This window comes from Anopheles maculipalpis, chromosome 2RL (genome assembly GCF_943734695.1).
Source record: "Anopheles maculipalpis chromosome 2RL, idAnoMacuDA_375_x, whole genome shotgun sequence".
Taxonomy (NCBI): Eukaryota; Metazoa; Arthropoda; class Insecta; order Diptera; family Culicidae; genus Anopheles; species Anopheles maculipalpis.
Genome location: NC_064871.1, coordinates 41,884,294 through 41,907,344, shown reverse-complemented (window position 1 = coordinate 41,907,344; position 23,051 = coordinate 41,884,294). Strand labels below are relative to the sequence as shown.

General features: G+C 43.5%; 5 protein-coding genes across 7 annotated transcripts in view; 3 read left to right on the top strand and 2 right to left on the bottom strand.

The window, feature by feature from the left end:
• The window catches only part of LOC126557181 (protein claret segregational), a 333,201-nt gene extending 320,441 nt beyond the window's left edge, over nt 1-12,760 (bottom strand). Inside the window, exon 1 of the mRNA XM_050212864.1 lies at nt 12,755-12,760. The gene's annotated coding sequence lies outside the window, so the exon portion shown is untranslated. The remainder of the gene's footprint in view (nt 1-12,754) is intronic.
• Nucleotides 1-23,051, top strand: part of LOC126557894 (protein Notchless) — a 195,019-nt gene that overhangs the window by 114,821 nt on the left and 57,147 nt on the right. The window contains exon 1 of one of the 2 annotated variants that reach the window (XM_050213804.1): nt 5,987-5,998. The exons of the other annotated variant lie outside the window; for it this stretch is intronic. The gene's annotated coding sequence lies outside the window, so the exon portion shown is untranslated. Of the gene's footprint in view, nt 1-5,986; nt 5,999-23,051 lie in introns of those variants that run through there. 2 annotated transcript variants of the gene reach the window in all.
• The window catches only part of LOC126556762 (putative ATP-dependent RNA helicase DHX57), a 300,736-nt gene that overhangs the window by 225,682 nt on the left and 52,003 nt on the right, over nt 1-23,051 (top strand). The gene's annotated exons all lie outside the window — the stretch shown is intronic.
• The window catches only part of LOC126558913 (pyridoxine/pyridoxamine 5'-phosphate oxidase-like), an 87,298-nt gene continuing 64,492 nt past the window's right edge, over nt 246-23,051 (top strand). Inside the window, exons 1-3 of one of the 2 annotated variants that reach the window (XM_050215000.1) lie at nt 246-356; nt 423-579; nt 682-1,200. In XM_050215000.1, the coding sequence (XP_050070957.1) occupies nt 311-356; nt 423-579; nt 682-1,200 (722 nt within the window). In that variant the 5' untranslated portion in view covers nt 246-310. Of the gene's footprint in view, nt 357-422; nt 580-681; nt 1,205-23,051 lie in introns of those variants that run through there. The other variant, XM_050215001.1, reaches the window with a different exon arrangement.
• The window catches only part of LOC126556632 (diacylglycerol kinase eta), a 42,014-nt gene continuing 26,000 nt past the window's right edge, over nt 7,038-23,051 (bottom strand). Inside the window, exons 3-16 of the mRNA XM_050212013.1 lie at nt 21,689-21,769; nt 15,912-16,063; nt 15,627-15,822; nt 15,055-15,552; nt 12,381-12,526; nt 11,802-12,068; nt 11,556-11,681; nt 11,278-11,480; nt 10,368-11,203; nt 10,156-10,299; nt 8,845-10,084; nt 8,204-8,764; nt 7,687-8,120; nt 7,038-7,613 (exon numbers count right to left, since the gene is read on the bottom strand). Of these exons, the coding sequence (XP_050067970.1) occupies nt 7,083-7,613; nt 7,687-8,120; nt 8,204-8,764; nt 8,845-10,084; nt 10,156-10,299; nt 10,368-11,203; nt 11,278-11,480; nt 11,556-11,681; nt 11,802-12,068; nt 12,381-12,526; nt 15,055-15,552; nt 15,627-15,822; nt 15,912-16,063; nt 21,689-21,769 (5,415 nt within the window). The 3' untranslated portion in view covers nt 7,038-7,082. The remainder of the gene's footprint in view (nt 7,614-7,686; nt 8,121-8,203; nt 8,765-8,844; nt 10,085-10,155; nt 10,300-10,367; nt 11,204-11,277; nt 11,481-11,555; nt 11,682-11,801; nt 12,069-12,380; nt 12,527-15,054; nt 15,553-15,626; nt 15,823-15,911; nt 16,064-21,688; nt 21,770-23,051) is intronic.

The window sequence follows — 23,051 nt, the reverse complement described above, 5'->3', positions numbered from 1 at the left end:
ACTAAAAATTTTCATTGACATGTTTTGTGACAACATAGTTTATCAAAAAAAAACACCTCATGCAATACTCATTTTCCCTGGAAATCCAACAAAAATATCGAAACGAATAAATGATCATTTTTCCAGGCTAAGCCAAAATTTGGCGCCACCACAACGACACATTCAAATTTGCTACTTGGGTTATATACGTCAACCCAATCAGCTGACGGTACGTCAAACTGAAGAAACGTCAAATGTGCAGCGATAAGAAAACATAAAGTGTAAAACAAATCGAAACTAACAGTTGTTTATTCGTGCTGCTCCATTATCTATGAGATTAACGTTATTCCGAAGAATGTCCTTCGTAGATCTTGCATGTAAGTAAAGCAACTCATTCACTACATTGTAACGTTTTTCACTTGCATCGTTTCACGTATTACCAGCACTCAGAATCAAGTACAAATCGGAGAAGGAGATCTTTCTAGAATCCAGCATTGAACGAAAGGAACCGATAAGCCTATTTCGCAAGTGGATGCAAGATGCCTGCGAAACTCCAGAGATCATCGAACCGAACGCTATGTGCTTGGCAACAGCAACAAAGTAAGTGGAACAATACCATTAAATCGCACTATCACTTATCGCACCGCGGTTTTGTTGGTTACAATCTGGAGATACTGATAACGGGTACCCTTCCGTACGTAGGGATGCTGTCCCATCGGCACGCTTCGTACTGTTGAAAGATGTTACCGATGAGGGATTTACCTTCTTCACCAACTATGAAAGCCGCAAAGCGGACGAGCTGGCAGAAAACCCGCACGTTGCGCTCGCGTTCTACTGGCTACCGTTGAGACGCTCGGTCCGGATCGAAGGCAAGGCGGAGCGCATATCACGCGAAGCATCGGAAACATACTTTCACCAGCGTCCACGGGCAAGCCAAATCGGTGCGCTGGCAAGCCCACAGAGCAAACCGATACCGAGCCGAGAGTTTCTAGATCAAAAGGAAAGAGGCATTAAGGAGGAGCTCGGACCGGACGGTGTTGTGCCATTGCCCAACTGGGGTGGGTATCTCGTTCGTCCGAAGTCGATCGAATTTTGGCAAGGACAAACCAACCGTCTACACGATCGCATCCGATTCCGCAAAGAGCTCGGCGCAAATGAAGCGGTCGATGGTATATTGCTTCATGCAGGAGAGGAAGGATGGGTGTATGAGCGATTAGCACCGTAATCTGTTTGGTGGGGTCATCGAACACAAATGCAAAAAAAAAAGCGTCTTCCATCTAGATACATAATTTATACGAGAGCTGTGCCGGTACGATGTATCAAAAAACGGGAACGGATTTAACTTTCGTTTCGGATAGTTAAAGTAATGCACAAAATCGATTTGCTTCTTGTTCTTTTTTTGGTTTCCGGGTCACCATGTCGGGCCGGACTTTCTTTTGTTGTTAATGATTCTGCTGTTTTGACCAGGGGAGGAAACGAATCTGTGTGTGTTTGACATCTTATACTTTTTTATTACAATAAAATCGTGGTACGCAAACCTGGAATACCGACAACGTGCCGTATTGGTGGTGGTGGAATAATGAGAAATCATGAGAACAGTGTATCCCATTCAATAGGAATCATAATCGTACAAGCAATTTAGAATGGGGCAGATAATGGAAAACGGTGTATGATTTCTTGATCTCTTTTTTCCTCTAATCAACATTCGCTAGAAGTAGTTGTAGTCTATTGTAAATGGAGTACAGGCATTGCAATTTATCTTCCAAATTACATCCTCTTATGATGGTGATATCAAACTAAAGCCCACTCCGAATTTACATGAATGAACCGTTTAAAATATGTTTACATTGCATTCCACATTCTCCTGCTCGCGCATATCATACTTGTTCCATTTTGTATTCAATCATTCTGGACAGATTTAGAATTTGGAGATATTGTTACCGCATCCGCACGATTCGGTTGAATCATACATATAGTTTTATAGTTAAAGAATGCAAAATATCACAGATGTAATTCGTGAAACGTGGTTTTGTGCCGTAACAGTACGTAAAAACTAAATTCAGCTAAAAGCGAGAAGCGACCGGAAGTCGTTGCAGCTCACAAATACATAATTTGTAGCAAAACTAAATCACTTAATATTAATTTTGAAAAGTTTGCCTACCAGACGATTTGTATTTCAGAGAGGGTCAGAGGGTAATTATTAAGTGTAGCTAATGCTGCTTACATTCATGTTTGTTACTTGTATATGTTATGCGTTGTATAGTTCTTATAACCTTATAACGTAGCTGTTATGCTGCTGATAAACGCAACGGACATCATTGGAAGGGTTAAAACTGTTTTTAAAGTATTTTTCTAAACTAACCCAATTTATGTATATGAGGTCATTTAAAAAACAAAAAAACATTTAACACAAATTTCCATTCCTCTCTAAACCCATAATCCAAACGTCTTAATCTTCGATGTACTATTTTATAATGCTTGAACCAATGATAATAGCATAACTCCAACTGTCGCATCAATACACTAGCTGGTATCGTTATCGTTCGCTCGGTTCCAAATGCCCGTAAGGTTTAGCTGTGAAATGCGGTACCATTTTTTTTTTGTATTTGTTTTGTATTACCCGTAGTACTCGACTGCGTTCTATTTGCGTTTTACAATTCAGACGAAACACAAGTTACGATGAGACTTTTTGATATCGTTCAACTTCTTTCTTATTTCATTGCTTGGTTATTGCAAATATCTGTGGTGTGTAGTGGTAGATTTGATTTTTCGCGGACATTTATCCACATTTAGTAGTTAAGGTCCAGAGTTTAACGTGAATCTATTATGTCTCTACAGTGTATGATACTTCCCTTTTACATTCCTATCAGGATCTGTTTGTTTTTGGTCGTTGGGCGTAGGATTGAAACAGTAGTGTTCTATTATCTATTCTCGTGGTATGCTGTATTTTAATGCGATCCTTGATTGGTCCTTTTGTGCGTAGTTTGCTTTAAGAAATGTGTTTGTATGTAATCGATCGTTATCTTGTTGGTCAAATATTGCAATCATATGTAAAGGAGGGAGCCTTTCAATATGGGTAGGACAGATTGAACGTCTTTGATTACCCCTCGACTATGGTTCGCTTAGAAGTGGTAAGAGTTATTTGGTAAAAGGGTTCTACTTAAATTTGCCTGCCTTTGTTTTGATCCATTCATAGCATGCCCTACACAAACCCTCTAACATATGCTATACTGTGCCCCTTAATATAAATAGCTAAACACAAAACATTTACTCACGCACCCGCTTATATAAGCGCTTAATTAATATAAACTTGCTTTATTCGATGTAACTCCACCGGCAGACATTTTATATTGTGATCCTTAACCAAAATTTTTGAACATCAAACAGATAGGGGAGGCGGATTGTTGGAGATCTTTTTCTTTTCTTGTGTGTGTCCATCTCTCTACACTAACGTCCATTAAACCAACGTACTATTTCCAATAGATTGTTTACAGTTACAACTACAATGATACAATTAATGCCTCCAGGGCCAAGGTTACAAGTTTGCAAGGGTTATTTCTAATGTATGCTAATGCGTATGCTATCCTTGCATATCAACACGCTGCTTTCTTCGTACTCCAGCTCAACCCCATTTATGATCGTTACGAACCAACACACTCAAAAACATTCGGAACCGCTTCTCATCGCTTGTAGATCTAATAAGAGTACCAAATCGTTGGCAACTAAAAACAACAAAAAAATACGAAACACAAAAACGATTGCCAATTTGCATTGAAATTAACGATATTGCTCTCAATTGGTTGTCTACTAGCTGGCCCACGCGGATACGGCACATAAAGACCCGACCCGGGGGTTTGTTTGCAGCAGTAGAGTTCCGTATTGCTATACTAATGGTAATCTTTTGGCCTCATTCGTCGTGGTACACCACTAACTGTTGCTTGTGAGTTTTAGCAAAAGGTGTGGCGTCAACTAAACAACTCTTTTTATTGCGTTTTGGTATACTGCAGCAATTGGGGATGCTTTCGACAGTGCGCTCATCATTATTCATTCATCCAGGCGAAGTTCCTATTGCTATACGGTTTTTGGGATGTCTGTTAAATAACGGAAAATTCAAATGTTCACTCCAACTTGGCCGACCCGAACGAAATGGAACGTAATATGAGCCTTTTTTGCAGTACGCCACATGATTGTTCTTGCTTGTTGTGCTTTCACGTTCCTATCCCAAAACACCTTTACAACTATCGTTCGTTGAAACTTAGCGTAATCTAGTTTGGTTTCTTTGCTTCGCAGATTAAAGATAGGTTTACAATATGAAATGATTTGGGTTCGTTTTTTGTTGGGGCGGGTGTATCTATCCATATCACTACCAGAAAGATACTACGGAACACTTATTCCGAAACAGTCAATGATCAACATCTATCTGTTTCCGTTTTCTAACATATTTTTTGCCAATATCGTGTAAGAGTTTGCGGTTGCTCTAAGTCATTTACTGCTACCGCTCGGTTTCGAGTAGATCAATTACTAAATGTTACTTTATGTGGTTCATAAACTTTCTTATAATTGAAACATCCGTATCCCATCCCAGTGTAGGCATTCATATTTAATATCGCTCCTTCCGCTTCTAGGCATCATCGGCGTGATACATTCCTGTTCGCTCATGCTCTGTGCCACAGTTTACATCCACCTACTGCAACGTTTCCCTTGCTAATTATGGTTAATGCTATACGAAAAGACAGGGTTTTAAGTTCCACAGATGATGCTGGGGGGAGGAAGTCTTGTAAATCTCTTGCATTGAGATCGATGATAAAAGTCTAGAAAAAAAGGCGTCCATTACGATTTGTTTTTAGCCTCGCAGGCCACACACACACACACGCACACGCACACACGAGTACACACAGACACACATTTTGGAAACATAACAGGAAACTACAAATAGAAAGATCATCTCTTCGGGATTCATCAACATGCCTCTTGTTGTCTTTTCGCGCAGAGAACCTACACGTCAGGACAGGTAACAAACAGTAGTACATCGTGTCTCTACGTTTAAATTGTCAATTAACTGCACACTACGCTACGAATTATTAAGGGTATTAATATTGGTTTTAATCTGCTCGTTTAAAGTTTAAGGTGTACGAAGATGTGATGCATTTCGGTGATTTTGTTATTTTGTTAAGGTTTTCTTATCAATTTTAAAGGTTCAATTTTTTTGTTTGTTTTGTTTTGTCAACTACACATACTACGATTGTCTTTCGAATGGAAAACATTCCGATTGCGGAAAGCGTATTTTTGTTTCAATTGAGATCTATACTTTGATAGTATGGATTTTGTTTGTTTGTTTGTTATGTTTAGAACTGATTTACTTTTCCAATTTCTTTCAACATACTACCAACTCCAATCTTATCTTCAAGTTCATCTCCCACAAACGAATAAGGTAGGATAACTATATGTATATACTATAACGTCTCAAACTACCGCAAATTGAACAGACTGTGTTAGGTTCATGCTTCCAGAAGCGACGATCACGATCCCACCATCCATTAAAATATGGTCTTATTCGGTCACCGTTTGATAAATTGATTCCTTAATCGTCATCTTTAGTTGATGGGACCGTAAATGTTTTTTTTAGACATGGTTTGTTTCTTTGCGCGACTATAATTGCATAGGTTTTGACTCGAGCCACGTGCTCCATAGATTCTGCGTAACCTAGTCAGAGGATTGATCCTTGTGTTGCTTGTTGGATAAGCTTGTTGGTATCGTATCCAGCTTCCTTTCACCTATTCGGTGTTCGCACGAACATGCTGTGTTCTTCTTAGGGTAGGATTATCATCTAATTGTATATGTATATTCTATTACTTGTATAAGATTTATAGTATATCCACTTACGGTCTGTATATTTAATCATGTAAAGTGTATAAGTAGCTTGCACTGATCTGTTTTGTTTACGATTCGTTGAGATAACATTGTTGACGCCCCGTCTCCATCGGGTTTACTGGTTCCATGATTTTTTGGTTTGTGCTTAGTTTTGTTCTGATACCGTTAACTTAAGCCACTTCTTCAACTAGGCTTCCTAATTTAAATTCAACGGTTATCGATAGCTTTATATTTTACCTCAACACGACCAACATGCGCATTATTCCAACCCTAAATACACTTAGTACGTACATAGTAAACATTCAACAGTACTAAACAGGAACACAAAAGACGAGATTAAGACGAGCGTCAGTACCACCCCCCATACTTTGTGTTTGTGTGTGTGTTTGCTTTTTGGTCATGAGAAAAGCCTTTCCTAACCGCCGAGCGAGCACTCTTAGGTGTTTTTTTTTTTAGTTTTGTTTTAGTTTTCAGTAACATTAGAGTAACATTTGGTCTAGAACATAGACGAAACGTTCCATCGAATCGATGCGCACTGCACATCATATACCCCATTGTAATGAGTCTATCAATCTAGCTCGCACACGGCCAAGCAACGATCAAAGGGAGGAAACTAAAACACACACAATCAACAGTCCATAGCTATTTACGAGCAAACTATACGATGTATTATATGATGCGTAACGATATCTCGTAGTCTGAAGATGATATGGCGTCTTTACGCCATGATCGATCGTACAGCTTCAAACTGCTTCACAGCTATAATGTATTCTTCGCGGTGCATTCGCTTATACTATCGCAATAGCTGCTGACAGAGATGTCCCCATGGGGCCACAAGGAAGGGAAAGGGTTAATAAAAGGCCGCAACCATTGCTACGATCATCATCGGTTGGGAAGGGTTACAAAAATGGCTGCACCTTTCCAAGACGGTGCAGCATTGCCTTACAACTATATTACCTTATGGTAGATTTACGATGCGTGTTGCTACTAAGTACGACAGATAACAAAGTCTTTTAGTTGCTTTTATCGAAGTTTTAGTTCTGTCTCTTACACTTCCACGTGAGATATATATATATACGCCCCATTGCTCGCAGAGACTGAGATCTTCCATCACAAATCTCCACGAATGGTGGATTTTAGTTCTTGCGTTTTTGTTTTGGTATAGCTTGAAGGGTTTACTATATGTGCTCATCGGTGGTCGTTGGCGGTATAGCATCGCCCTGGTCACACATCTACCCTGTTCCAAGGTCTTTGATTGCTTGCAAAATACGCTTTACGTGTCCGACTTTGGTTACGCCTAGATCCTTCAAATCACGGCGCGCCAGCGTTAGTAGCTCTTTGCCACGGATGTCATTCTTGATGAAACTGTCCACGTACTCGGACAGTTGCATCGCTTCCAGCCAAGTGACCACCTCACCCACACCCCAGTTACTGACCGTTTCGCGTGATGTTGTTGCTGCCTTCGGTACGGATCCGGTTGCTGCCGGGCCGTGATGTGAGCTATGGCCACTGCGGAATCGCAACCAGAACGGTTTTTGTTTTTTCCGATGATCAATCTCTTCGTTCGGTGCCAACACGTTCAGATACACCCTGGTTTCACCGGTTTCGGACGATTGCTGCATCGTGCACTTACCCAGTTCCATCTCCATGTTTGCCAGCGACACACTGAGCTTCGTTTCCAAATCTTCACGGAGTATCAGGCTGTGGCTACGCTCTCGCAACAGTTCACACGTATCCTCGTACAACTGTCTAGCACAACGGACCTGTGGAAGTATTTGCATTAAAACGGCGTTTGTTGAAATTTAACAACACACCCAAAATAATCCTTCTACTTACCAACTGTGTTAGCTGCCGGCGGAGGTTTGGTCCCTCGATGATTTTACCACCCGGATGAATGGACTCGAGCGCATCCGCTGTCTTCGAGGCCACCACGTAAAGGTTCGGCTGCAGCGAAGGGTGTGATATGATAAGAAACTTCACCCACTTTACCAGCGTGCTGACACACTCGATAAAGTTCAGCAGCAGATACGTTTCGCGCTCCGAAAACATGTCCTCCGTCGGCGCAATGTGATGCTCGGAAGCGGTGGACGGTTGTTCCCTTGCGATGCTGATACTGTGCTGCCGTTGCTTCTCCTGCCAGCTCTTCAGTGACACCTCCAGGCTCCGATTGCGGCACAGCATCTGTACACGGTTTTTGTGTATGATCCGTATCATTCCGGGCGGTTGCAGCCAAGCCTCTCCGTCCACCTGTATCGGAACACATTCTTCACCTACAAACGTTAGCAGACATTTTGGTTGTAATGAAATTGTATTACCCTTTTTCCGGGACAATACGTTTCGTCAAGCCGCTTACCGAGAATGTTAATCTGCACGCTTTGACACTGCGCTATCCGGTGATGCTGTAGGTTGATGAGTCGTGAGGCGGCCATCTGTACCGATCCAAACACTGCCACAACCTCCAGTATGCGATCGTCGAAGCTCTGGGCCAGGAAGCAGTCATCCTCCTTCTTACTGCCCCAGAAGTTAGTGCCTCCCATAAAGCTGGGAATGTTTAGCACCACGATGCCTTGCAACGAGGGCAGCGGAATACGCTGTCCATCGCACTCGAGCTGTACCTTTTGTTCGAGGTTCTTGTACGTTTTCTGCAACCATTGTTTCGACCCAAGCACACCATACCACATGTAGTTCTTGGCACGTGATCGACACTTTTCCGGATGTTCCTCGCGTTTGTTGTGAAAATCGAGTGAAATTTTTGCATCGATACCAATGCCGAAGTAGTTGTTCATAACCGCCTTTTCATAGTATCCTTCGAGCAGCGTTTCATCCGGGTCCATCAGTGGGCTTACAGCGGCACACAGCGTGTCAGCGTTAGCAAGCAAACACTTCGATATAAAACCGGTACCAGTGCTTACATCTGAAAGTTCGTACGAGAAAAGATTGACAGATATAAATATTTGCATCCACTTCATCCAGCACAAAATCCACTGTACTTACTTGGCCAAGATGGCAAACGAACGAGAGGGTTGATAATCGGAAGCTTCTTCACTTTCTCTTCCTTTTCCTCCTTTCTCCTGTCCTCCCTGGCTTCCGAGTCCTTGTCCAGATTGAACAATCCCAAGTTGGAGCTGAAGATGTTACTCTTGGAGCTACCCAATCCCTCCGGTTTGAACAGCAAACTGCCACTGCTGATGCGCCTCGATGCTGCCGGTGAACAGTTTAGGAAGCGAATGTGTTCCGAGTCGAAACCCAACAGATTCGGATTGTTGTTCGAGTGTCGACGATGTATGTCGATTTCACGCGGTGCCAAAAGATTCGGTGTATGCTCAGAATGTCGTCTTATCTCCGGCACACGCAATGATCGCAATTCGTCACTAATGGCAGGAGACGGTGGTTCCACTACTACGTTTATCGTTGGGATGCAGGGTAATCGGAAGCTTTTTTCACTTCGATCGTCCTTCTCATGCTCATCGTGCCCAATCAGCTCCTTATCGCCATCGTCATCCAGCTCTCCCTCGTCCTGACCATCTTCACGATCATCCTTTTCATCGTCCTCCTCGTCATCGTCATCGTCTTCTGCCTGTGTGTTACCCTGCGGTTCATCATTTTCACTAGAAGATCGCTCACCCAAATCATCATCCGGCAGACTTTCGTCTTCATCTTCAGCATTTGCCGCGGACACGAGCTTCTTATACTCGAAACCAGACGAACGAACTGTGTCCGTTTCGGACACGGACACATCGGACGGTGAACCATGTATCGGTAGCAGATTGCGTGTGAATGTTTTGATGTTTTCATACTCATTCTCACCGACCGACAGACGGTTGGTGAATCCTGTCCCGATAGTACGCGGCATGCCACGATGAGGACGCTTGAAGCTCTTGCGTGCAATATCGTTGCCCTCGACGAATTTCGCCAAACTGCAGAAACGAGGCTCCTTCACCTTCTGATCATCGCACCGATTATCGATATCGAACACACGGTTTTCAAACCCGCACTGTTCGAGCTCAACGGCATCGTTGCGCTGCTGCTTAGCCTTAAAGCTACGGCGCCTCGTATGGTCGAGCGTGCAGAGCGTGGTCGTGTCTTCGGTGATTGTGTTGTCTTGCAAAGCACCGAGTAAGTCCTGTCCCAGCACTGAGCTTATGTCATCCATTAGGCTTTCGCCGTGCAATGCTTCCGTGGTGTCGCTCGTTTCCGGTGAATCGATGTGGCTGAAGCGATCGTTGTCTAAGTCCTGCAGTGATTTTATTTTTTGTCAGTAAGTAATTGTACTTAATAATATGTTGTTCATTCAATAGCACCTACCTGTATAATATCACCTACATGAACCTGCGAGTTGTTATCTGATTGTCTATCGAGTATCTCCGAAGTAACGCTACATTCTTCGTTGCTTATTGCTGATAGGATATCACTGCCATCGCCGGGTACCTCATCGGAAGACGATCGTTCCTGTCGGAGAATTGAACAGTTAGAATCTTCCACCCTCTATCTACCCATGTAAGCCAGCAAATTCTTACCGGCATGTCCGTATCGATGATAGTAATGTTTTCGCTAAAGTAGATATTTTCCGGTGGTTTCTCAAGACTCGGAATGCAGATAGTGGGCACCTGCAGCATGTTGTTACACGAAGAGCCCTGTTTCGTTGCAGTCGGCTCGGAACCAGCCAGACCAACTTTACACGAACCCGGTGCGCCCAAGCGCTGGGCCTGGGCACGATAGTAGTTACGCTCGTACACTTCAATAGGCTGAAACTGCACGTAACCGCCTTCGCTGCGCTGCTGCCCGTTGTCTAGCACGGCCAGCTGCTGCTGGTGATGCTGTTCGATGGTTTTCTTAAACGGTTTGAAGCCCAACCGCTCGAAGGCGCTATTCGGATCGAGATCAAACTTTACCGTCTTTGTGTCCGATTCGAAGGAAAAATCGTACGGTGCGGTAGTTGACTGCGAATCGGACGTTGTGGTGGTGGTGGATTTTTGATTCAACGTATCGTCCTGATCGCGGGCCTGATTGTCGGTTGCTAGCTCGGACTCACCCTCCATCGGTGGTTCGAGGATGGGTTCTGCCAGCTTCGGTTCCGTGTGTACACTGTTCTCTTCCAGCTCCTCGATGCTGGAGATGCGGTATGACTCCGGTACCCCGGAACTGCGGCGACTACCACCGTCGGCAAATTGTTTCGGTACGGGCAGGTTGAGGGTGCTGAAAAAGTGCTCGTCCATTGAATCGCGACGCATATCGGGCAGGGGTGAGATGCAGGTCAATCGTGATGTAGACACCGAGGGCGATATCATGCCGGGAGGTGGTGGAAGCGTTGCCGGTGATGTGTTGGCTGAATTATCCGATGAGGAAGCGGTGGCTAGAATGAAAAGGATTTCAACAAAAGCTAAAACAGTAAACCAAGCTCCAAATCTACCCCAACCTGCTACCTACCTCTAAGTGTGTTCATAGGAACGGAAAGGCGCTTCTGTGGTGCGTACGGGATTACTTTTTCGCTCATCTCCACCACTTCGTGTATTGCTCGCTTGAGGCTGTTGGCCCGGCATAAAAGTGCTTCCTTCTCTGAACGACGGTCTATTCTACTGATGCGCTCTTTGGAATTCAGTTTATCTTTTTCGTTTTTCTCTATTGTTTTTCTACGAAATGCAACACAAATCAAACGATGAAACATATCGAATTGAAATGACGTTCGCTGCCGTCCGACTACTTACGAATCTATTGGTCTTTCTGAGGCACTTTTTTGAGCAATTTCTTTCAGTGTTCTAAATAATTCGTCGTCACCATGAAGACCAGCTTCCTCATCCTTCAGAGTATCTAATAACATTCCTAACTTTTGTCTGTCAAAAGAAAAAAAGCAGTAACAAATTTCAATACCAGTTTAGCGATTAAATTTCACTTCTCTCTAATCGGCCGACCGGTGGCCGAGTGCCAACGGAAAGGGGAAGTGTCAAGCGTACCTTAAAATATCACATTTGACGCTTAATTGCTCTTCGTCGGAGCTGGTTTCTCTTACTCTAGCAATAAAGTCATTGACCGTTTCGCATAGGATTCTCGTCGATTGTATCATCATCTGGGTGTCTTCGTTGTAGACAATTGACTGCAGATGCCACAAGGCGCTGTCTTCGTACTGGGACAGGAGCGGATCCGCATAGTGCGAGATCGACATCTTCGGCGTGCGTGTTGTCGCGATGCCAATATCTCGTTCAAAAACCATTACACTCCATCTGAGAGGTGGGGAAAAAATGGTAAGCGGAAATTAGCTTTACTATTACTATGCTTGGGATTATTGCTTCAACGCTCACTGAAATGCCATTACTTAAGATAAATGTCATCATGAACGCAAACATCCACGGCAATGTGAGTTTGTGGCGGTTGTCGTACTAGTCCACTCTAGAGCTTCCATTCTGTAGACGGAAGTTGATTTATTTCCACCACACACAGACCGTCGATAGGTGGGAAGCTCAGGACAAATCGACCCTCCAATACCTCATACCCACCCCCTTTCGTAAACCTGCATTCACACGTCCCAAGCTTACCTGTCAAGCATTTTTGTACTGGCCTTCTCGTACCGTTCCAGCAGCTGCGGCAGGTGTGCGTCATCGTCGCAGGAGCTTCCCCAGCCGAGGACACGTGCCAGATCGTTACCCGTGCCCAGCGGAAGCACTGCTATTTGGCATTGTTTCTGCAAAGAGTAAAAGTCAAACACACTCAGCACAACTTTCACCTCGATCGAATTTACAAAATCGAGAAAGTTTAATTCGTTACCATCACCGAGCGTACTGGGGTGTGGCGTGGAAGTAATTTTGAAGGAAGAGAAGTAACGTGTGTGGGGAGAGTTGTTTTTCAAATGGCAAACATCAATTTAAGAGAAATGTGTGTTACAGGGGAGGGGTAGAAACAAAAAAACAACCCGTGTGCTGTGGTACACTTAACGTCAGCTTTCGGAACTGATTACACAAAAGTTTGCACAAACGCTCACTCAGAGCAAGGCTGCAAACTTTAATCAATTCTCCGAAGCGAAATAAAAACGGCGAAAAAAATATGCATTAAACTTTTGTCATTTGACACGCTACACACCCCACGAGTTGAGGGTCTTTTCCGTCCCCAAAGGGTGCGTCCCGTCTATCGCTTCGTATCGTGTGTATGCTTTAACTGGAAAAATTATAAATAAGCTCCAATTTGAAAATTAAATTCTTTCACCTCCAGAGGGTACACTGTAAATCGTTCAATGGAGCAACAATAAGCAATGTATGGTATTGAAATTCAAATCAGCTCATCACACTCGTCGTAGGTTGTAGGATTCAACTTGGCTGAAACATCAAACCTATCCAGCAATTTAAATTCGACAGATTACATGGCTTATTTGATCAGTGGAAATAATATTTTTAATAATGCTGTAGCTCTTGTTCTGTCACTTGTAAAATCACCCACTAGCTAGTACCCAATAACATCAACTTTCACTAGAATTTAAGAAGCGGACCATTCATAAAATTGAATTAATTTCATGGAATATCTTCAAGCCAGCCGGTTTGAGCACTGTCTTTTCGGTGATTATTTGTTTCATTTTTGGAGGGAAAAAAAATTATTTCCTGTCCCTTATCCCAGTGCCATCGTGCATGGGACCAACGTCATGTGAAACTGTTGTCATAAGCCAACAACACGTCTGCACGTAAGATCAAACAAAAATATGGATTTCTTCCTTAATCATCAAACAGGACATTACCTTTCCCGTGCCTCTCGTCCCTCACCATTCACCGCCCTATACGTATCAATGTGAAAATGTGTAGCCCAAAAACATTCATTCCACTTCCTCATCATCGTGATCATAACCGTTGCTCGGTTACATCCGTCTAGCCCTTCGCACGAGATCCCCGTTGTTCTCATTAGATATTAATCCTGCCCTTCGTTCGTGGGTGGATTCGTTTAGATGCTTGTTGCCGGTGCTTGGTGAGAGTTTTGTGCGCTTTCTTCTTTTCGCTTTTCGTTACAACCTTTTCTATCACCGTTCCCGAATCCGGTGGTCTACACATACACATTTCATATAACTCATTTCCTGCGGGCGGGAATGACTTCGCAGCCAACCGTGAAACGTGGCAGTGGAAGTGTTGGAGGTGGTCATGTCAGTACGTAAGTCGGACGAATTTCTGACGCTTGCGGCATTTTCTTGTCCCTAGGAACTTCCATACCCGTTTTGTGAAAGAGCCTGCGCTTTGTGAAAACTGTTAAGAAAAAATGGCAATGTGTTCGTTGGCAAGCGCTTTGTAATAATGGGATATTGTGGGGCTAGCACAATATTTTTAGAAAAACGTTGGTAAGAAAGCCATCTCATTGTTTTGAAAATAAATATGGGAAATTCTGCAAAAAGCTGCTAACCCACATGTCCTGTAGCACGTAGCTGTAAGAAACTGGCTAGTTTTATAACGTCGTACACATTCAAAGCTCCGGCGAGCTTCTGTAAGAGCAGTAAAGTTCAGCGAAGAGCCTTACAAAATGGTTCAACCATAATATCCAATCATAAAATACTAGTTCTATTACTACTCCACTCTTCAACCGCTTCGGGCTTAATGCTTGATGTGAGTGTACGTAACTTCAATGTAAGCTTCGAGTCTCGAGTCGGAACACTTCGGACGAATCTTTTCGTAGCGTAACGTGTCATAATTCGTACCCTTGACATTTTACTGCAGACCTTCAATTTACAGCTGGCATGAAACTTCCCATTCAGAATTTCCGTTCATCATGGTCGTCACAATCGGGGTACGACAAAATGGCGGTCATGGTTGGCATAAGTCTGTCCTTGATACAACTTCTGCCGTCCATGACTCCCCCCCAAGAGGCAGCACGTACCATTTTAAATGTGAATTCGTTGAAGCATTTCCTTTCGATTCGCACAGAAGCAAAAGGCAAAGAAGAGACCACGGCTACGGCTAGGTCGTCCGGTCGTACAAGCGATGTTTTAGTTAAAACGACAGCCCCAAACGAGCAGAAACACAAAAACCGACCGTGCGTCCGTCCGAGGCCACCTTATTAGCATACCATTTTCAGGACGATTCCTAATGAGATGAGTTTTTGTTGTAGTATTCCTCGAACGAAATGGTTCGTTTGGAGTGGAGCTCGTCTAATTTGTCCAACGATTTAGACCAACTGGAGCAGGGACCGTACCAGACCGGAATGGGACCAGACCTCACCGTTAAAGAGCCACTGTACACTTACCTGCATGTTTAGATGGTCTATCTCGCTAAGGACCCAACCGACAGACCCGTCCCCAGAGCAGATCAGTATGCGAAATGGATCAAAATGGCGGAACAGGCGCAGCCCGAGGCCAGGCCCACTCGAGATAAGATCAAATACTTGGGCCGGATTCAGGAGTTGCTTGAAGCGACGGAGAAACTTCACCCCCTGATTGTCGCCCGACTTCGAGTTGACGAACACGAGCAGGGGCGAGAAACTGCCGTGGGGCTTGCACACGTCCCACGCCTCGTCCAGTCCGATCGAATGTAGCGAGGTTGGCGGAACCATGGATACGCGGGCAGGACCTAGTGGGCACGAGTTTGGTGCCTGGGGCCGGCAAGCTGTGTGTACCGTTGACCGGCACCAAAGACAACGCCAGTCCTGCAGACGCATCACGGAACCGCACGTCTTGTCGCACACGAGGCACTTGGACGAAACGGGCAGATTGCCTTCCATCCACTGGTGAGGCATCACGATGTTCTGTGCAGACGAAGGAGAAGAAGGGACAAAAATGAGCAATTATGGTGCAGACACACGCTCCGGTCCTTACTTACCCCATCGCAGTCCTCGATGATGTCCTTGCCGACGCTCGCGAGCGTTGTCCATTTGCAGTTTGATATTGCCTTGGCAGCGCAGCGTTTGTGTACTTTGCATTTGCACACCTCACAGGACAGTCCGTGGGAAGTGACGCCAGACAGGGCCTCGCGGCACACGTTGCAGTACGTTGGCCGTGCATGTGACGTTGCGTACCTGATTTAAATTGAACAGAAGTTCGGCAAATCATTACACTTGAGCATATTGTATTGGGATAAAGGTGTCAGAAGAAGAGCTGAACTTACCAATGATGATGACCGGAAAGGAAATCGTGTTGATCTGGTGGTCCTGGTTCGAAAAATTCACGTGCCGAAGCAGCTTTCAATGCCTGCAGCCAGTCCTCCATTTCTCGGCGTGATTCTGCACACAACACTAGCGAACGGGTAGGTGTGATTAACTGTAAGATGGCGAGAGAGGAAATTTATCTATTTAGAAACTGCTGATGAAAATGTTTGGAGGTTCAAAAAGATTCGTTAAGAATATAAAATTGTTACAACTTGTAATCATTAGTTTTCAGCTTTGTATATTAATGTTTGTCGATTGCCTAAAGGGATCATCTGAACGTTTATCTGAACACTCCATTATTTTGTGTAGCTTCTCACGTTTTGAAAATTTTCATCGCCCCTAAACACATCTTTCTTTCAGTAGTTTGTCTTCTGTTCTTTACAGGTATGTCTCCTAGTTTTTTCAGCCTCACTTCTGCTTCACTCTCGTTTGAGTTGGCGGATGAAACATGAACTGAAGCTTAACACAGCTTAACAGTACAGGCGCTTTGATGGTTGGGAAATGAAAGATTAGTCCACCAAGGTTGCGAAGGGAGTGCCGGGCTATTCCACGTTACGTTTAGCTCCGGAACATGTATCAAAGGCTTCAATCGTAGTTCTCACCTGCTCGATTTTAGGAAGAGAGTTGATCACCTCTGAGACATCGTCAACATACGCATTGATCAGGTCATTCGGACCTTTGCAGATGCTTTCGAGTCTCGTGATAAAGGGGATAGACGTACATGAACGGAGCGTACTTACAGAGCAACAAACAGAAACAAGGAGAAAGCTGACCACTTGTAAGTGTAAGTTCGCCAATTAAACTAAAAAGATCAACTCGCTCAACTGCCAGCGTGAGATCAAAGGAGACGAATTTTCTCACTTATTTTTTTCTTCTTTAAAGACACTATTCTTTCCTCAACTGAGATAATGGCTTCGAATAGTATAACAGGTTGGCTGATAAGTCTCCGGTCTAACAAAGAAAAACACATTTTTTTGTCAAAATTCGTTTTTATTATTCAACATAGTTCCCTTCAAGAGCGATACAACGATTATAACGACCTTCCAATTTTTTGATACCATTTTGGTAGTACTCCTTCGGTTTTGCCTCAAAATAGACCTCAGTTTCGGCGACTACCTCTTCATTGCAGCCAATTTTTTTCCCTGCGAGCATCCTTTTGAGGTCTGAGAACAAGAAAAAGTCGCTGGGGGCCAGATCTGGAGAATACGGTGGGAGGGGAAGGAATTCGAAGCCCAATTCATGAATTTTGGGCCATCGTTCTCAATGACTTGTGGCACGGTGCGTTGTCTTGGTGGAACAACACTTTTTTCTTCTTCGTTCTTTTTTCGTTCGTCAAGCAACCAAAAATTGCTTGACAAAAGACGCTCTGTCTCACAAACTAATTGACATACAGACGTCAAATTTTGACACGAATCATTTGAAGGTTGGTGCTATATAAAAATAATATGCATTTAATACTAGCGGCGCATTCTATGTGTCAGACCGGGGACTTATCAGCCAACCTGTTATTGTACGGTTTGTTGCTGCATCTATTTCACATCATAAACAATTATTTTTTGCAAATTTTATTACATTTGTGTTCTATTAAAGTGTAATTATTTTATAGTTCTTGTTATAAGCTATAATTGATGACAAAGTAAAGTACCAGGCGCCTCCAGCCACTTGTAATATTCCAAAAATTATCGCAACTTCCTTAACCAAAACTAAAATTTCGACTTTAGTTTGTTTCTCTTTTGTTTTATTAGCTGTTTATATAAATCTTTAAAACCTATAAAAAAGCTATGTTATGGCTTTTGTACTATGTAGTACAATAATATTATATAGTATAATATTCGTAAAAGGCTGGTTCGATAGACTCAAGATTAAGCTAATCATTTGTCTTCCATCTATCAAAGACCTACCACAGACCCATCTACCACAAACAGAAAAAGGGTATTATTATCTTCAAATTAGTGAATAAAACGTGTAAATGTACAGGATACGCGTTTCAAATGTTTCACAAAATAATTCCTTCTTCAACGGAATAATTAACACTCAATGATGACGCTTTAGTCGTCCATTTCTCAACGGGCGGTGTTCCACTTCCGCTAGCACCGACGATAATTCGCACAATCATCGTCAGGCGTCATTACATCGATTACTGGAAGGTAACTTCAATGAAGCTGACATGCCATTCCAATCAACATCACCATCACCGACCACTTACGAGTGCCGGAAAAACGATCGTAATCTTGGAAATGGCAATTAGAAGGCAACGAAACAGGATCACTGTTCATTAGTACAAATTCGGTACCGCGTTCCGTTGCCTATGGTATGACTGCTGGCAAATACTTGTCCACTGTCCGCAAAACCTCACTCAAGAGCAGTATAGCATTTTCCTTCGTTTCCATTCTACGAACATTTAGTGAATATAACACCGGCCAATTAATGTGGAACGACGGTCAGGGTTAGTAGAGGCCGAACAGGCAGTCTCCTTCCAGTACAGGTCGTGCAAAACAACTACGCTTCATCGTAAGTGATGAAATATCACGCCACACACATCGAACCCTCTTAGCGCATAGCACCCGACCTGTCTCGGTCCAGCAAACGAGAACCCATTCCAATTAGCAAGAAGTCCCAGGCTCATCCTCATCGGATCGGATCGTTCTTGGGTGCTACTGGTTGAGCCGGGCTTATCTATCCGGATTCGCTCCGTCTTTGAGACAGGGCAGCCCACAAGGATGGAAAATGCTATTTTATCCCGCGCTAGAACCGAACAAACAAACGGTATAATAGAGGCCGCTGAGGTTTCTTCACCATTTATAATGCCAGCACACCCTCCCTGTGCAATCGCACAGCTAATGTTTACGCCAACAAAGAGCACCATCATCCACCGTAACATCCCAGCGCCATATGTAAATAGCACATCCTGTCCTAAAGGTGGTAGGACTTGCCGGTCCAGGTACTGGGAGCCTCCATCACCAGCCACACAACGCCATGTTGCGGGTTGCTTCATCTATTATTTTGCTCTTTTTTTTTTCTTTTAATTTTTTCCCTTTCTTTTACCGGCCTCTTGGCCGAAACCCTAGTCTCGTTTGCTTTTGTGGGAAACACGTTCACCAGCAAAAGTGAAAGCTTTGTTGAACAAACAGCTCTGGCAAAGGTTTGTTAATGCCAAACACACACACACACACTCACACACACATACACACACACCACCCTGATACCAGCTCTTTTCGCTTGTTTCTTTTACCCTTCTCGGTTAAATGTACAGAGTGCACGAACCCGGGTCACATGTATCGGTATGTTTCAGGGAAGGACTATGCAAAAAAGGGACACACTCACACACATACGATCCATTTGAGGCGAAAGCGGTACATCTCACCGTCAAACCAAAACGCACCGATGCGTGGATTCAAATTTAAATTTGTCTGTAAACATCTTTGTGTGTGTGTGTGTGTGTATCCTTTTTATTTTTGTTTTATTCACCCAATTTTTATTTGATCATAGAGCTTTCTGTCCTTTTTAACCTGGCAGGTGTTATCTTCATTTGAGCTAACGTTTTTTTTTTCCTCTCATCTACATACCAAACAGCTTCATGGTCGGATCGAGTAAATCTTCCTTAGTTTCTACACAAACAGGCAACCAAAATCGGTACTCTCGCTCGCAGAACCGGAATGTCGTAACAGTCCGACATCATGATTCTGATACAAAAAGAAGCAAAGGAACGGAGGAGGGGAAAAATACACCATGGCGGTAAATTACAAACAACAGCGTGGGAGAAACTAGGCTACAATCCTTCCGCTTTGGTTGAATGTTTAATCTTAGCGCCGCGCTAGCTGGCTGCCTCGCTTGTTTGCTGCGGCATTGTTCAGCCAGCAAAGGATCCGTTCAAGTGTGTACGGCCCATCACGATAAGCAATGGGTTGTATGTGTGTGCCGTATTTGTTTTTCCCCCGTCTATTCATGATGTTTGTGCAATGCATGTAAAGTTCGGTTCGCGCGCTTGCTCTTTTCCCGCACCGGCATTTGGCTATTTTAGCACATGTGGGGGTGCGGGGCAAATTCGCGCCTGTCTAGATGACGAACACACAATGCGCCCGAGTGGTCTGACATTGCCATTTTACGGTGTTTGGAGAATTCAAAAGTAGCTTTGTGGTTTTGATGTTGCAAACAACACGCAATCAACGTGCGATATTGTTTCAGCGAACCGCAAAAGTACGGCGGGTACAGTGATTGTGAAAACGGTTCTTGCAGCACACAGAAACTGCTGTTTCACGTTTTTGAAACAAAGTCAGCCAAAAAAGAAAGCGAACAAGCTTCTGATTGTGAAGCTTGTAATTTTAAGCACAAAAAAAGGGAACATTCTCTGTCAATCAAAGTGGTTTTGTACTGGGAAATTTATGGCCAGTGTTTTTTTGGTTTTTTTTTTTTGTTTTGTTTAGCACTTGTTTAATTGTGTAGCTACAGCACCTCTCCTTTAATCAGATTTACCGCTACAGAGACTATAAATCAACTTCTATTAACGAACCGAAACTTTGCAAATGAGCATTATTCTCTGTAATATTCCGTACATTTTGCACCAGCGCCCTTAACACTCTTAGCGCCCACCCAAAACGCATTATACGCATCATAAAAATGGTTGTTAACACCACGGAAGTATCGATATCGACCACGGGCAAAATATTATCGACCCCCTGTTTGTATGCAATCCCACGTTAATCCCTACACGTTCGCAACGGGCGTAGTGGCAACGACAACGGCAACAAAGCGTTCGCCGTGAAACACACCTTTACCGAATGTCCGGCTCGGCTGCCATAAAGGGTTTATGCTGACAACTTTTCGCTTTCCTGGTACTAGAAATTAATGATTCAAAGTAACCAACCAAAAGGAGAGCGAAAAAGAAAAACGCCTGTAGGAAATGTACTTAGACGAACACGCGGTAATAAAAGAAAAACTGAGAACCTTTACTTTTTTTTTTTTTTGGACCGTTACCGATTCCTAGCGATCAACATCCGTAACCAAACTTCCCCCTAATGGTGAAGGGTGTTTTGTTCGGTGTTGTTCTTTACTCTCGCTCTCGCTCGCTCAGAGACAAAACCGGCAAACGAATGATGGCGACATCGAGGAGCATTTGATGCTTCGTAATGAACTCTTCAAAAAGATGCTAGACGAAAGACAATGTCAAGACCACGGTACAAGTGCAGTCGGTTTTTTTTTTTTTTTTGCTATTGCTTCTGCTTTGAAGTCGTTTCGCTGCGTGCCACGGTGATGGAAAAACGAAAACCCTATTCTTCGGAAGGGTTGATCTTGAGCATGCCAGGAATTTACATTTACGCTCAAAAAACGGGATGGAAGACACACGATGAATCTGTAACTTTTCTTTATTGCGCATCCATCATTTTAGTTTAGTGCCCCAAAAAATAAAACATCACCCTGGTGTATCCGTATCCATCAACAACGAGATCTAGCTGCGCTACCTAATGAACTGTGTAATGAATGTTTTAGTAGCTTTTATAATGAACTTTGCTTCGTAAAAAAAAGGAACTTACAGCTGAAAAAGCCGAAAGCAAACCTTTTAAATAACAGCACTGATTGCGAGCTTTGCTAAGTTGAGCGTAAGAAACATGATAAGTCAATAAAGTTTTCGATATTTTGTCAAATATTTTAAATCTTATCTTTTTCAAAATTTCGCCTGACAAATTAAATTTCGCCTAACAAATCAAACAACAAACACGGCACAACGTAAACAACTTACCTGGAAGCTGTGGTTCGCATTCTTCGTACTGCACTCGGCAAAGCACAGGTTGGAGAGGTCGATTTCATCGAACAGATCGCTCTGGAAAGAAAAACAAACAAACATACACAATACACAATTACAAAAACAAAATACATCAAACGACACGAAGACAAAGTTTTCCCAAAACAAATTGTACTGTCAATTACGATTCAATCGCTCGCGCGTCCACTAAAGTGTCTGTGTGAGGTGTCCGGCGAGGCAAGTAATGACGGTGCGTTCGCTATTTTAGTACAGCGGCTAATTTTCTCTCAACGCTATTCGGCCGTCAGGCAATTTCCGTAGAATTAAAATCAGTGTTTCATTTACGATTTCCAGTGGTGGTTTTAATTTTTCAAACTTAAAGCTTGATTTGCTCCATTCGCGGCATTAGGACAAGGACGGACGTTCTAGTGGGCGAACGTGCACCCTCGAACGCTCGAATGGGAAAGTGTTTGATACTGTCGGTCGTAAATTACGATAAATAAACCCCTCACGAGTGGAGCACAAAAACACATAAAATGTCAATTTACGGTTTGTTAATTAGATTTTGCTGCACGGTCGTAAAGAATAAAGTTTTTCTTTCCGCTCCGGTACGACGGGCTCGGGGCCGACTCGGTGGTAGTAAGCCCGGATGATCGATTCATCCGAACCGCAGAGTACTTAGCGCTGTTCCAGTGTTAGGTTTTTCGAAATCCTAAGCTCTGACCCTTGTTGCAGCTTTGCGGCGCCAAAGTGTTTTCGGCCGCGGGACTACTAGTTTACATAGAGCGATACGCCGCCAGTACTTGGAACGCCGAACGCAAATGGTGCGCCTTCATCTGTTCGCTTATACTGCAAAACTTCCACCATCAAAACGGTACGGGCTGGACGGTATAGGTTTCATCGTCGAAACGCTGGATACTTCAATGATCTACGGCAATAAATGAACGAACTGAATGAGTGTGCGAAACCAACAGCGAAGACCGGAGTAGGACAGCAGGAGATTTAAGTTTTAATTAGCGTTCGTTATCTGATTGCCTTTTGAATGAATAATCTCACTGATCTCCGTTATTTACTCTTGGAGTTATTATGCTAACGCAGTTGTTGTTTTCTTCTTCTTCTTCTTCTTCTTCTTCTTCTTCTTCTTTTTTCTACGCCCGCAGCTACACAACAGAGGTCACATTCAACCGTACAGGCGGCAAATAAAGATCAACGAGCCGGGAGGTCGAAAGAAGTGGATGCTGTTTGAAGCTAGAATGGAAACGCAAACCGCTGACGGGCATCGTGAAAGGTACAGGTTTTAATGATGCGCATGAAAAAGCAACAAGAACCCGCCAGGGTTGCCGAGCAGCGTCGAAAACTT